Consider the following 14,817-nt stretch of genomic DNA (forward strand, 5'->3'; position numbering starts at 1 on the left):
TATAATTTACATTGTATACACGTTATGTAGATTATTTACATTTTACGTGTAAACGTTCAACCCTGATTTAAACAGTTTCGGCGAGGTCCTTTCTTTACGGTATTTTTAACACATTTTCCATGGAGAGACATATTTTAGCACTTACCACGTGAATCCCCTCGGTGTCTCTCCTGAGATCGCCGCTCCTCTGGCCCGCGGTGACGGCAGCGCTCAGGTGATTGTAATGGTGCTGATGCAGCGTGTTGAGCGTTTGCGTATAAGGATCGCCGACGAGGTAATCCAGGTGTTGCGGTTGGCCGAGACCGGGATGCTGGGGGCTAGCGGGCGCGTGGTGATGCGAGGGAAACGGGGGTGGAAAGTAGGGGGGTTGGAAGTCGGAGGCGGTCGGCAACGAAGCGCCCCCGTGGTGGGGCATGCCGCCCCCATTTCCGTTTCCCCGGTGTCCGTGATGATGGGCACCGGAATAGGGCGACGAATTCCCGCCGCCCAGCGAGGAGATGCCCCCATGACCAGTCAGACGGTCCTGCGAAGAAAACAACAGAAAGCGGTTTATTTAATTGTCGCATGAAACACTCGAGTGGATAAACTCAGCGTTTTATTTCGGGAGTACAATTAATATATCGCAGTAGCGACAACTGTTGTGATTCTATTGAGTGTTAAAAAAAGCTTGAAAAGTTAAAGATATATACATATAAAGAAACTTTCATTTTTCTGTGAGTATTAATTGACTAATTCGCATGAACATATTACTGAAGCTTCTTTCAGGTGAGCATTATATTCCTCTAAATTTACGAAACTTTTCGTTATATTCCACTGCGTATGATACGGCGATAAAGAGACAAGTATTTTGTCACCGACATTTCCGATTCTTAAGAAGTAGATGGTAATTGCTTTTTATGCTTAAAGTTGAAATACTTTTTGCATAAGCGCTGACTGAATTTCTCGTTTACCATGAAAGATATCTGGCATGAGATAAGAAGAGTTCTCGTTCCTGTTTATAAGTGTATTAAAAATAGGTTGTAATATCGTGTTAAGTTTTGCTACTAGGAAAGCCTAAAAGGTTAATCAATTAACTTCGGTGAAACAGAAGAAAATGAATCTCCCCTTCCATTTACAAGATCTACGCACAGTCGCCCGGCGAAGGATTCACTCCTCGTGGCAATAATTACAGACTGTGTACAACGTACATCTGATCCATCCGAGATAAGGGATATACGTCACACACATCGTGCTGCAGCTGATGCGAAAGGGTTAAGCATTACGCATTAGCCAGAGCGGACCGAAATTACATGGTAACTAGCCAAGGTACAGAAATTTCCTCTATCGAATGCAATCTACATGATCTTGTGACTTACTTAGAAAACACCTGTTTCAATCATTTTGGTTGCTTCCAAATTAACTTTTTGATTTTTGTGTTATAGACTCATCATATCGAAGAAAATCATATCATCAATTTTACTTTAGACTTTCTTGTTTAACAGGCAATAATAATTATAATAAAAATATAATTAAAATTCCAATTCTCATAATATACCTAATCTATGCTTATCTGTTAACAAATCAACCTCATAATCACGATTTCGAATAATTATAATAAAAGAAAGAGAGAGAGAGAGAGAGAGAGAGAGAGAGAGAGAGAGAGAACAGTATAGTCTGAATAAGCCGGTTCTAAAATTTTCCGCGCAACAAGGACATTGCAGGTTATTATAACAAAAAAGAGGTAAACATAAGCGGACTGAAATTATGCAAATCTCATAGTCATCGATGCATGCACAAACAGCTTATAAGCAAAATCTGTAAAATACAAGTTCCCATGGCTCAGCAGCTTCAGGAATGTAATCTCCAAGTCTGTGATTGATAGAAATTGTATCACTGTAGCCGATAGTTCGATAAGACATAAAGCATAAAATCAAAGAGAATTTACGATATTTTGTTTTACTTAAACTTTATTATAATTCATCCGTTCTCAATTCTTGATTATTTAAATCCCCTGTCTGTCGGGGACAGACAATTTTATATCATTCAGTGGTTTGACCACTCCTTTAATTTTAAATAACGCTCGTTTTTTTCATATTCATTCATTTTTATCACCTTTGTCATTTTTTAGTCACATTTTATCATTAGATTTATAATTTTTATATAATTTTATATAATCTTATATACATATATTATTATTTTTATATTGAGATTAATATATTTTAGTTATTTTTAATATATGTTTACATAAAATAATATTTAAAGTTACACACATATTCTCTCTCCCTCTCTCTCTCTCTCAAAACAAAAATGCTCTAGATATTTCAACATTCGAAAAAAAATTATTCTAAAAATCAAACAAAAGAAGGGAAGATTGACGACATTTTCCCGTAAGTTCTGCGTAAGTTTTGCATATAAAATCATAGAGATTCATAGATCTTGATTTATTTGAGATCCATCGACACCTTCTCGCGCGCGGTCTAACACCGCCGCTTAATCTGGCCCGTGTGATCTCGCGATACAAGCTCTCGATTGCACGGTTATTCACCATAGATAGTATCACCCTCGGGATGTGCGTCTGGATATCGGGGAGGCTTTTTGCAACGGCGTGTATCATCTCGCGTGAGTCAGTAGGTCTTCGCTCGTCACGATACGATCTAGAAAACGATTTTATAGACCACGAAAAGACCGGACTGCTAGTCTCATCCTACGCCTATTCCCTGAAGGGCGCGTGCGGCGTCGGATTCTTTCGAATTTGTTCGAAGAAATGTACAAGCATGAATTCTCTCATACTTCCGTAGAGAATCGAATCCCTCAGAAGGTGATCGAAGATGATGGAAACGTTGAGATGGTACGTTGCACCTATCCTTTCCGATTGACCTTTGAATACTGCCGCGGAACCAAACGTTCACCATACGACCCGGTCGTGATCTCTCAGCGTAACTAATGCTCGAAAGCGTAGATTTTTCGTAAACCACCCGACCCGCGGCTACACGCTTGCTGATTAAACGATATGGAGCAATGACTTATGAATTATTCCACACGCTCAATCTATTTATTTATGTATCTTATAATTGATTATGAAAGATGTATACATAATATATTAGAAACTCTCTAATCAAATACTGGTCATAAGAAGGCCACTTTTCGTCATTTCTTGATAGCTCTTAAAGAAAGAATAACAGAGAAAGAAGTAAGAAAAGGATAGAAAAAAGAGAAATGAAAAAGAACTAATAAGTATCTTTCTCCCTTGCAAGATTTTGCTAAAATAAAATGGCAAATTCGCCTTATCAATTCTAATTGGAGAGTCTTTACTAAAAACACATTTCCTTGAATATGTGCGTGTACGCATATGCGTGGCTGTCATATAATTTAAATAATTTAACTGGTCATTTTCTGAATTAGGGAACATTAAAATCCGGCGAATTTTTAATAATTTCATAAAATTTTCAAAAATGTATGTCACGTAGCAAAAATTTCGTGTTTCAAGGCAAGCACGTGGTTTTAATCGACGAAGAAGTTCATTTATCAATGCTATCGACCGTCTCCTAAATTAGACTTTCGAAATCGTAGCTCGATAGTTCGGTACGATATTACGAAGGATGTATACTTATATAAGACAGTTTATTGTATATCAAAAGATATAAATCGCATGCGTTTGCTTTTATATGCATTGTTACTGACGATCAAAATATACATCGTAAAAGAACGTTATCGCTATGTGTTGCAAGAAATGGCATTCCCACTGTGATTTTTTTCATAGTTTTTTTGTATTAAAAAATAGCGTTGCTTCGAACGAAGATTGCATCAAAAGATTTAAAATTTTCAAAAAATAAATTTTACATATTCCAACGTAATGAGAACACAAATCACAATAAATCGTAGGCAGAGAGTAAGAGATTTAGTTATATTGGTATACATGTGGCGCATATATGGCGCGGCTACTCGTGATTGAAGATAAACACAAGGGATAGACAGGAAAGTCGAGAGTCAAAAACGCACATTTTAAATGTCGGATATGTATTTGCTTTGTACTCGCTCTTAATCAGGCGTGCCGAATCGTTGCCGAGCGACACGCGCTCCTTTACGCCTACAAAGTTGAAGCGTCGTAACGCATGCTCCCGGGATCATTGCCAAATAAACCGATATCAATCGTAATGCTGTTACGCGAAAAGGAGAAGAGGGAGGAGGAGAAATCGCTGATGTATGAGCATGACGTGGGAATTCTGTATCGGTGATATCGGTAACGGGCGTGTGTGGATATTTTAAGCTGAACAATCCGCAAAAGCGGCAGCCCCCCTTCACAAAGAGCACGGCCGAACTTTCCTGCTGAGATCACCGTTGATAAGATTGGAGAAAGCGTCGCTACACACGACACGTGTACAATTAATAACCAATAAGCCGGCCCCGCGCCATGGCGAAATTGCGCGATGAGAGATTAGGCGTAAATAATTTTGAAGAAAAATATACAAGGTGTACGCAGTCACGGACAACGTCCCAATTGACGTGTTTAAGTTGATTTTAATGGCTGCTGTATACAGTAAACAGTATCTCGAAAAATGTGATAATGTGAAAGAATTTTATGACGTCGATTATCAAATGTATTGGCATTGAAAACGTAATAAAATAAATGTTATTTTCTCATTAATAATGTTCGTGCGAGCCACGCGTGATTTCGTCACAAGTCCCGTTCCTCAAACTTTAAAGCCTAATCTTAATTCTGCTTATCTTAATTCGTTACTAAAAGATTTGTTTTCATTAGCGTAATAAAATTTATCGGAGAATGACTCTGTTAAATTACATTTCGGGCGTTTAGGATATGCGACAGCGGTAAAATCTAAACAAGATTTTTTTTTCTGCTTTTACATATGCTGAGACTGTCGATCATTGGTACACAGCGACTTCAACATAAGAATTACCAACAATTAACGTATATCTATAAAGTTATTATAATTATTGGTAATTCTAATAAATTGTCAAAATCAAATTTGTCGTGCCAATTACCAACAATATAAATATATATTACGAAAAGAACAATTTTTCTAAAGTATCTAAAAATTGGTCTAAATACAGATCTGAAAATAATTTTTGATAAACGGTCAATCGTGACGAATCGCAAAAAGAGTATTTACATTCTAACTTGAGCATTTTACATAATTATATATTTTGATGAAATAAGATTAAAAAATTATTTTCAGACCTACATTCAAATTATATTTGTAAATTTAAGTAAATTTGTTGCAAAATTGCTCTTTCCGTGTATATGTTTAAAAATAGAAATAAAGAGAATTAAGTAAATTGATTAAATAAATCCTATTGCAATTCTAAAACCTCAGAGACTGTATCGTGTAAATTTGATAAAAAATTATATAAAATCATTCGTTTTGAGTGTTTTGGTGGTTCTAGTGTTAAAAGAACAACAATGTATCTGCAATTAGCTGGGTCTAGACAATGTAACGAATGAAAATTATTATTATATTTCTCCTCTTCACATATATTATTGTATAAGAATTACATAAGAGATAAAAATGTGCATTCCTGCGGAGGTGTAAACTCCCGTTGTTCCTTCGCGGAAGATGAGCAGTAAAGACACGAGCTGGAAATTACACGAAGTAATTGTGTCACGGATTTGAAAGATGCGTAAATTATTTCATACGCGCGGGACAAGCAATCGCGCGAGGAGTAACGTGAGGTAACGCAAAGAGAGAAAGAAATTAATGGCCGAATGCCCCCAAGAAAGAGCACACAATAATTACCGCTAACTTTGCATTAATATCAGCTAAAGTTTGACAGGGTACCTATTAACGTTGAATGCGCGTACAATTAAAAATACGTAACCGCCGTATCTCCACATAGTGTGCTGTACAGCGAAGAGGTAATTGCCGCATACATTTACGCACTTTGAACCATATTTGCGCAACTGCGGTAACACGTAGAGAACCTTTTGCGGATTAGTAACACGTAAACGCCGCACGTAGATGACGAAATCTCGTTTCTCTCGTTTAATTTCGAGCGGAGTTTGCTTCAGCGAGATACGAGTACGAGTCACGTAGCTATACGCGCGGTGCTCTTAATCGAGAAATACTTCAGGGAGGAAGCAAAAGTATCTCGCGCGGGTGTCAGGAAGGCGATAATAAAAGACGGGGGGGAAAAGGGACGTCGCACCTCGACCTCGATGACCGTGGCCATGTCGACGTGGGGCGCGTAGCAGAACGTCAGCTTGTCGGCTGTCGGCGCCTCCGTGCGCGGCGGGAACATCCCCAGGATCTCCAGTTTGCCGGCTCCGTGGATCAACGGCGATGCACGATCGGCACTCTTCGCCTGGAAGCTCGCGCGTCTCGGGTGCCGCCTCAACTCGGATCCTCCTTCTTCTTCGTCGTCGTCGTCGTCGTCGTCGTCGTGCACATGACACAACCGCAAACGGAACCCCGCCCGGTTGCGCTACACCCTCGTCGGTCGTCGCATTCGCGCGCGCGATAATACACTGCACACCACGTCGAGGCGGGCACATCAAGTCACACTAGATGACGGAGAACACCACCGTTTTTCGCTCGCGGGGCTACGAGGCTGCGTACCCTCGGGATCGCGGGGCCGCGGAAAGCGGTGGGCGCGGACGAAGGATCGAAAGAGAGTTCTTCGGAGAGGGAACGTTTCTCCGCGCGTGGGACAAAGCACATTTGTGGTAAATTCTCTAATAAAATTGTAATAGAAAGTAGAAAGAACGAAAAAAAAAAAAAAAACACGTGGCGATGTCGCAGGCAGAACGAATCACCTCGTCAATTTATCGATCATTATTGCTCCTGTAGTTGCGATATCGCGATAGTTCCGCAGCCGTGACGCTCCTTCGACCGACGTCATTCTTCATATCTTCCAGACACATTTTTTTGAATCACCACACAAAAATCTATTTCGGTTGCGATTGTATAAAACCGAATCTGTCCCGTGTTCCTTGCTCCAAACAGATAAAACGAGCGATCAATCTCGATCTAGAGGCTGCAGCGATTCCGGGGGTGTCTGTTCCTCCTCGGGGTGTGCTATCTTTCGCGTGTCTTCCACCCCGGATAGACACGCGGCTCGTCCGGAAATTTGAGGAAACGACGGTTAAAGAAAGAGGTCCACTCTCGAAAGGAGATAACCGAGGAGATAACGACGCGGCGTTCGCGCGATCCTCCGACGAGGTGGCCGGAGCGGAACAGCTGATCGTGGCCCCCGTGTCGCGGCCGGCCGACTGAGCGACGGGGACGTCGGCGAGACGTACGAAAGTAAAGCCTAAGAGCCCGCGTGTGGCCGCGGACGAAACGGGAGGTGCTACGGTGCGCTCTTACCGAGAGCTACTACTACTACTACCACCACCGCGATACACCACCTTAGTATCCTGCCCTACCATCCGGCCGGGTGTCCCGGCAAACGTCGGCGAAGGAGCGACGGAGCGAGACAGAAGGAGGTGTACGCACAGGGAGGAGAGAAGGTGCGCCGCCGTCGTGGTGGATGGAACGGGAGGGAGAGAAGAGACTCTCTCGTTTGTGCACGCTTACTCACGGGCGACCGAAATTTCGCCCCGGGGTACGCGCCACCACGTGGCACCTAGACCTAGCATCGACGGCGGCGGTGGCAGCGGCGGCGGCGGCGACCCCCTCCTCTACCAGCCGATGGACGATGGGACGTCCCACGATCGAGCGAATAGGAGTAATGGAGCGGTGCGAGCCGTACGACGCTCGCCGACCCTCGCCGAGCCGGCGAACGCGCGGGCCTCGTGTGCTCGCTCCTCGTGCGCTCGTGCGCCTAGGAATGCTCCGACAGGGATGCTGTGCCCCCTTTTACCCCAACGGGGTCGAGAGTGACCTTAGAATATGACGGATATTAATTTTATGAACGAATTAAGGATGTTGTAGCTCTACAATGTCAACGTCTAAAAGTTATCGAAATTAAAAAGTTGCAGGCTCGTAAGTTCCGTTTTTCCGAAAGAAAAATTTGATCTGATCGTAAACGCCCAAATTTTCTGAAAGTTGCAAAAGAACAATGAAAAATTTGACTTACAATGACTCAAGCAGGGAAAATAATCTTATTTTGCTGCAAACTTTGATAAATAAATTTTTAACGCGCAAGTATTATGAACTTTTGCACAAATGTAAAAAATTCATAATGCTACTTTCTCATAAAATTTTTATTACAAAACAATGATTTTACACAAGAGTAGAAAATCAACAAAAAATAAACTTTTGAATTAATAAGAAAATTATTGAATGTTCAGATTTTACAGAGATATTCATAACGATAAAACAATGTGCAAAGTTCTAAAAATTTTATAATATTTTAAAATATGAATAGAATATGAATAATATAAATACATCATTAATTCAATTATTGAACTACTTTAATGACAGACTACTGAGAAATGTGTGATGTGGAGTCGACTTCAAAAATATTTAATTGGAAGCATATGATTTCCAATAATAAAACAAAATTAAATTTCTGTTTAAATTCATTAAAAACAAAATTAATTGAAAGTGTACTCTCGTTATTTGCTGTCTATTTTTGCTCACCTAATTTTCGAAATTAATTTTTGCTTTTAATCCATAATGTAATGATACATTCGAATCTATAATGATATATGATAGGACAAAGTTTTTAACACGCGTAATAAAATATGTATCTAATTATCACACGGTCGTCACTATATCTGTAAAGAGTAAAATGGAGAGATTTCGAATAACTGGTTTACTGGCCCGTCATTCGCAGCTGGAAATTAAAGTTTCCAAGCTCTCAAAACCTGTCGAGAGTTAAGATCTCTGTCGCTCGCCATATCGAGATTAGCGTGACTCGCGTTTGCTCAATCTCTGTATGCGGATACATCGCCGTATTATTTCACCTGGTGGCTCATTAAGACATCATTCCGAATGACCGTTGTATACCACATGACACGTTACACAATATTGCAAGAAAGTAAAGCGCACTTTGGACAATCTAAAATATAATTCGCGTCAAAATTCAAAACGGAATCGTATTTATAATTTCAAGTGTCGCGTATTACGAGAAACATTTAAATAAATCAGAGAATACATGTATAAAACGTACACATCAACATACACAGCATGTAAGATTATAAATAACATTCTATCGTGAAAATCTAAACGCAAATTGTAACAATTTTCAATGCATTAACGTTGCAGCGGATGTAGATCATATGTCACTTGTTATTTCGTCAAGCATGGAGAACTCTCGCCTGAGAATTCAATAAGCGGTGAATGCAATAAAAAAAAAACAAAGTGACATATATCAGAGTGAATATTATATAAGGTTGGTTCCTGAACTGCGGCACTTCGCGTTTGCAAAACTGCGTTTTTTCTCACCGGATGTAGCCCCGCTAATACATTTGTTTATTAAATCACCTTGTGCCAACAATATTAATGGCATGTCGCGCGAGATAAGAAAAGGAAACCTTATCCGCGCGATCTCGCTGCCGCTCGTTATCGTGTAAACGTCACATTTATTAACGTGTAGCGAGAGGTGGAATTGGAGCGGTCGCTGCCAATATACCGCTGTTTATTAGATCCAAGATTAATGCTCACCGCCGAACGGAATTATTTAAATTGATGGCTCGCGCGAATGAACGATCGTGCGACTCGGAGGACGCGCAAAAATGTCCCGTTGACGCTCATTCACGGCGAGAGGAGAGGAGAACGAACGAGAAAGAGAGACCGACAGACAGAGACAGGCGGAGAGAAAGAGATGAAAGGGATAAAGAGCGAGACGAGACGAGAGGGACTCACGTCGCGGTAGGAGTCGCTATTAATTTGTAAGGTGAAAACGGTCGTCAACGTACGGCGTTGCTCTCGCCGGGTCGTCGACACACTGGGCATAATTTATGTCGGCGTAAATTCTGCAGCGTAATTACCGGGGCGATGCGCCATTCACGCGAATGTTATACGCCGAAGTTAAACGCCAGGACGACGAGCGGTGCGTCGCGTTCTTTCTGCGCGAAACCCGGATGCTCCTCGCGGCATCCGAGGGGAGAATATCCGCGCGAATTCGTCGCGTATACATCTCTCGGGGCAACGATCCGTGATGGAGGGTCCGCGTGACAGTGTTTTCGTAATTCTCGATCACGTGAATCATATACCTCTGGTACGTCGCGCCCGGGTGCGCACACGAATAAAAATACACTTCGTGTCTATACGTCCCCCCGAGAAATTCTTCCGAGGCTAAATCTGTTTAGAGACGTTCGTCTCGCGATCGTGATGAATGAGCATCGTTATTTATATCTTCGAGGCGGGATAAATCGAGACCGGCATGTAATTTCAATGATGTATCTTCTTATCGGCACGATAGGAAAGAAATGCATCTCATATTAATTACGACACATTTATACCGTTGCGTGAATCTTCTTCTTCCTTGTTCCTCTTCCCCTTCCCCCCTCCTACCGCTCTGGCGAGTCTCATTTTTTCGTAATTGAAAGATAGAAACTTGATACTTCTATCGGTAGTTAATCACCCGAGCGATCGCTGATGGGTATTCGATTTGACGTACGGCCGCTCTTGATTAATCACGCCTTTCGTTTCGGCGGCTAAAAAGTCATGAATATAAATCAGCAACGAAAAGGAAACGCTCCTCGCGCGACCGAACGGCAAAACGTTGTAATATCGATAGACTGTCAAGCGCGGAGTCGTGATCGTACACACAGAGGGTTTGTCGTTCGATACAAAAATGTCTTCCTGGAGCACCTGGAACCAGTTTGTCCGGCAAGTTTCCGTAAGAAAATCTTTTTTTTCCCCCTTGATTTCATTCCGATTGATAAAACTGAAATCGGATAAACAGACGAATCGATAAATCAATTCAATCGAAAAGGGCATTTCTGGGAATATCTCGTGGCTGTAGAAATATTTGGGATTTTTTAATTATATTTGCTCAATCCGAGCAATCATAACCAGTTTGTCCGGTGAGTTTCAAGCTGAAATGATTGTTCGGTTATCACGTGTCATTAATGACACGGTTTAAATTACAAAATAGACTTGCGGATTGCTGCAAAATAATGATACGGAATTATGATCTTCTCTAAATTAACGTATAAATCATACAAAGTTTAAGTTGTCTTCTAATTAAAAAATAAAAGACTGAAAGCACGAACTGCTTTGATGCATTATGTCCAGACTGTTTACTCGGATTTTTTTAAAAATCTCTGAAAGTTTCCAAATTTTTCGACAACTTTATATAAAATTCTAAGTTAGATAATTTTTTAATATTGCTTTAAAATAAATTTATTTTATATTTTTAATATTACTTAATTGTACAATCATAAAGAAGTCATGTAAGTTTTGAATTAAAAAAAAAAATTTTTTAATTTAAATTTAAAAGTGAAATTCAAAAATTCTTTTGAATTACAATAAAAATCTTACAAAAATCCATTATTTTCAAGGATAAAAAATAAATTCTTTAAAAATTCCAAGTTTTTTTTCGGATTTTTTAAAATAATAAACTTTGCGTGTGTCACTTTATGTAGTTTATATCTGTACTACATACATCGATCTACCGTTTATTATAAATTTATAGGCCGCTGGTTGTCGCATGCGCCGATTTTTCATCCCAGATTTCGCCGATAACGATCGCGATGTTTATCCCGCTCTATCACGAACTTTCGATAATCGTTCGCGCTCGAGGCCTTTCTCGAGGAAATTTCTAGATGGGCGTGTTCGCGCGTTTCTAATCGTACACCCCTCCGAACGACAAAAGATTTCCATGAGATTTATGTCTCTCCACAATTTTTGCATCTTTACCCGTGCTTTCCTTCCTCATCGGGAATTAATAGCGCACTTATTGCACGTGTTAATCGAGGATCCGCGGGTCACGCGGTGCAGCAATAATTCCAAACACGCTTCGTACACCAGTAGGAATTCACTAAACAAATAAAACGATAATGCACTCGATCGTTATGTGACAGAGAGATTGTAAAGTGCTTTCTACATGACTTGCAAATAAAAATATTTCACGTGAAATTCTCGGCAAGGACATAAATTTCAGAAGGAACCCCACCTTGATTAATTACTGTCGGTAAATGAAGTCGGACATCGTCGCATCTTTGATCGGAACTTCGACGACGATCGGCGACTGCGAGAGTACGCACTCGCGCGTGCAAGTATGAAAGACACGCGAGAGAGAGAGAGAGAGAGAAGGAAAAGGTGCAGAGAGAAAAGGAGAGAGAAGGAGAGAGAAAGAGAGAGAAAGAGAGAGGAAAAGAAAAGAAAGAGAGAAAGCCCTGGATGATCACGGCGGGAGAGGGAAGTCGCTAAACGGCATTCCAAGCGGACCATCCAACGCCACCCAACGGTAACCAACGCATGACGCCCTTATCTTACCACGCTTTTCCTCGCCTCTACCTCAGTTAACGGATCGTCTACGAATGACGAGGCTGGTGTCGCGAAGCTACCGCGCCGCCAAACTGTCGTTCTGATGCTCGTTCGGCATCCCGCTTTTATAGCGGATATAAATGAGTAACACCTCGTGGATTTTATATCCCCTTAAATGCACGAAATCTTTTCCGCGTCAATTTTTTTCTGACACAAAACGGGAATTATTCTAGCGTCTCCCCCTCCCCCCCCTCTCTCTCTCTCGTCAGAGACAAGAAAAAAACTATTTTTTTTTACTTTTTTTAAAGAACCGTGGCATCAAACAAACCGTTACAAAAATTTAGAAAATCAAATTAAAAGTGCCGCAGATATATGTTTGTGATAAAACCTACACGGAGAGAATTTTCTAGTAAAAATTATCTTGAAAGTCGTGGTAATTGTAAGACAATGTGAACCTTAAAGAATTTTACTATACTTTTAACAAAATTTACTAAAATTTTAGTAAATTTTACTATACTTCTAATAAAATTTTCTAAAACTTTGCTAAGTTTTATTAAAATTTTAGTAAATTTTGTTAAAAATATAGTAAAATTCTTCAAGGTTTACGTTATCTCACAATTACCACGTTTTTCAGAGTAATTTTTAAGAGAAAATTCTCTCCGTGTATATGATTGTTTATTCTTATTAATTCATTCGACAGTTAATATTTAATCGAGTTGAAAATGGACCAATTTAAAAAGGAAATAGTATCTCATAGAAGCATACGTTTTATATTAATTTCTGGGTAGGATTTCGTTGAAAACCATCGCGATTGAAAGATCCTATTGCGCATCGAAGGATGTTTCATAATTTCGAAAAGTGAAATTCTTTGGGGCTATTGTTCCTTTTCAGTCTCTTTAAAATTGTGCTTTCGTCCGCTAATTGGCACGTTGATCCGCCAAAACCCTATTTTGGTTACAGACATGTCTTCGCGAAATCTCGCATGTGCACGCGGGTTTCGATCATTCTTCGCGGCATTCAACAATGATATTCACCGTTAATTCGATGACGACGTTAATGGACAACGCCCGCGCGCGCCAATGTATATGTATGTGTTTGTCCGTTTTTTCGCGGCACGGATATACACACGCGGGTTTAATACGCGCGTGTATGCGGCAGCAGGCAGAGGCAGGAGTCCGGTCCAAGAGGGTTCAAGCTAACGGGACTAAAGTCGATTGTGATTACACCTGTGTGAGTGCTCACGCGCGTACGGACTTGTGCCTATGTACATGAAACACACATGAATCACGAGCGAACCCACAAGTCTCGTCAATTTTAAAATAAAAAATGCTTTTACCTCATAAATTCTTAACATATCTGGCGTACGCGATGCGCACGCGAAGTTGTTTTGCTAAAAATGTGGCAAAGTAACAAATAATTCATCTAATCTTTATTAGATCTGTCGCGCCTCTCTCAGCCGGGTAAAGTTAATTGAAAAGAAAAGTGAAGTAATATGATAATCTTAATAAATAATATATATAAACAATTATTTATAGATATTTATTTATAATATTATTTAATATACGACTTCATCAGCTTAATGCTATAATTTTATTAATAAATGCCTTTTGTACCTTTTCAAGACTAGGAAATTGTTTTTTTTTGTATGTGTAACAACATTTCATACAATATATAAAAAATATGCAAACATAATTACACCTTTCTATGATGAGTGCGTCGGGTTTTTGTCGAAATGCAATTATCGAAAATGCATAAGAATGCAAATTTACCGATGCTTTAGCATTTAATAATATAATTAGCGCATGTAAGTGTGATATTGTAACGTCGTTAGAAATCTCGCTAGGATTGTGGGCAAGATCAGACATTATCTTTCATCAATTTCAAACATGAAGCTATTTGCCAGTTTTTCAGATAAAGATAAAATCTCTGATATAAAATACATATATAAAATAACAAATTTCTTCCCATTATTAGATTTACAAATGCACACGAAAAGGATGATTACGTTAAAATATCTCAAAATTTAGCTAGTTACAAATCTGAAAAAAATTTAATAAACTGGTTGCTAAAAAGTTAAAACTATTGCAGCATTGTTCATCATACTTGAACATTTGTCATAATTATTTTGATGGTCCAACAAAATTGTTTTCCAATTTTTCAAATCGATATCCAGAAAAATTTGTAAATACTCGCTATTTTACAAAAAAAAAAAGACATCAACGTTAATATACCGCTATAAGCCTCGATAAAAACAAGACCGCTGTTACTTACAATTAGACAGATAGCAAGTCTGTCGGACGTGCGTGGTCCAGTTTCTTCGGTTGATTTTATCGTCAATCTGGTATTGATTCGTAACGCGTAGACAAGTTTTTCGACGGCGTCGTTGGTTTTGTCGATGCTTTCATTAGCAATGTTCCTTAGCGATTTCTCAACCACTAATTAGATCGTGTTATGTTAATGTGTGCTTGTTCGATCCGCGTAGCGTAAGCATAGTGCGAGA

At 39.8% G+C, this 14,817-nt stretch overlaps 1 protein-coding gene across 2 annotated transcripts in view; it reads right to left on the minus strand.

Annotated features, from left to right (window-relative positions):
* Positions 1-14,817, minus strand: part of LOC105836684 (transcription factor AP-2-epsilon) — a 106,265-nt gene that overhangs the window by 66,225 nt on the left and 25,223 nt on the right. For both annotated transcript variants that reach the window (XM_028194224.2, XM_012680882.3), the window contains exon 2: positions 146-523. In XM_028194224.2, coding sequence (XP_028050025.1) covers positions 146-523 — 378 coding nt within the window. The remainder of the gene's footprint in view (positions 1-145; positions 524-14,817) is intronic.

The sequence above is a fragment of the Monomorium pharaonis genome, chromosome 2, assembly GCF_013373865.1.
Source record: "Monomorium pharaonis isolate MP-MQ-018 chromosome 2, ASM1337386v2, whole genome shotgun sequence".
NCBI lineage: Eukaryota > Metazoa > Arthropoda > Insecta > Hymenoptera > Formicidae > Monomorium > Monomorium pharaonis.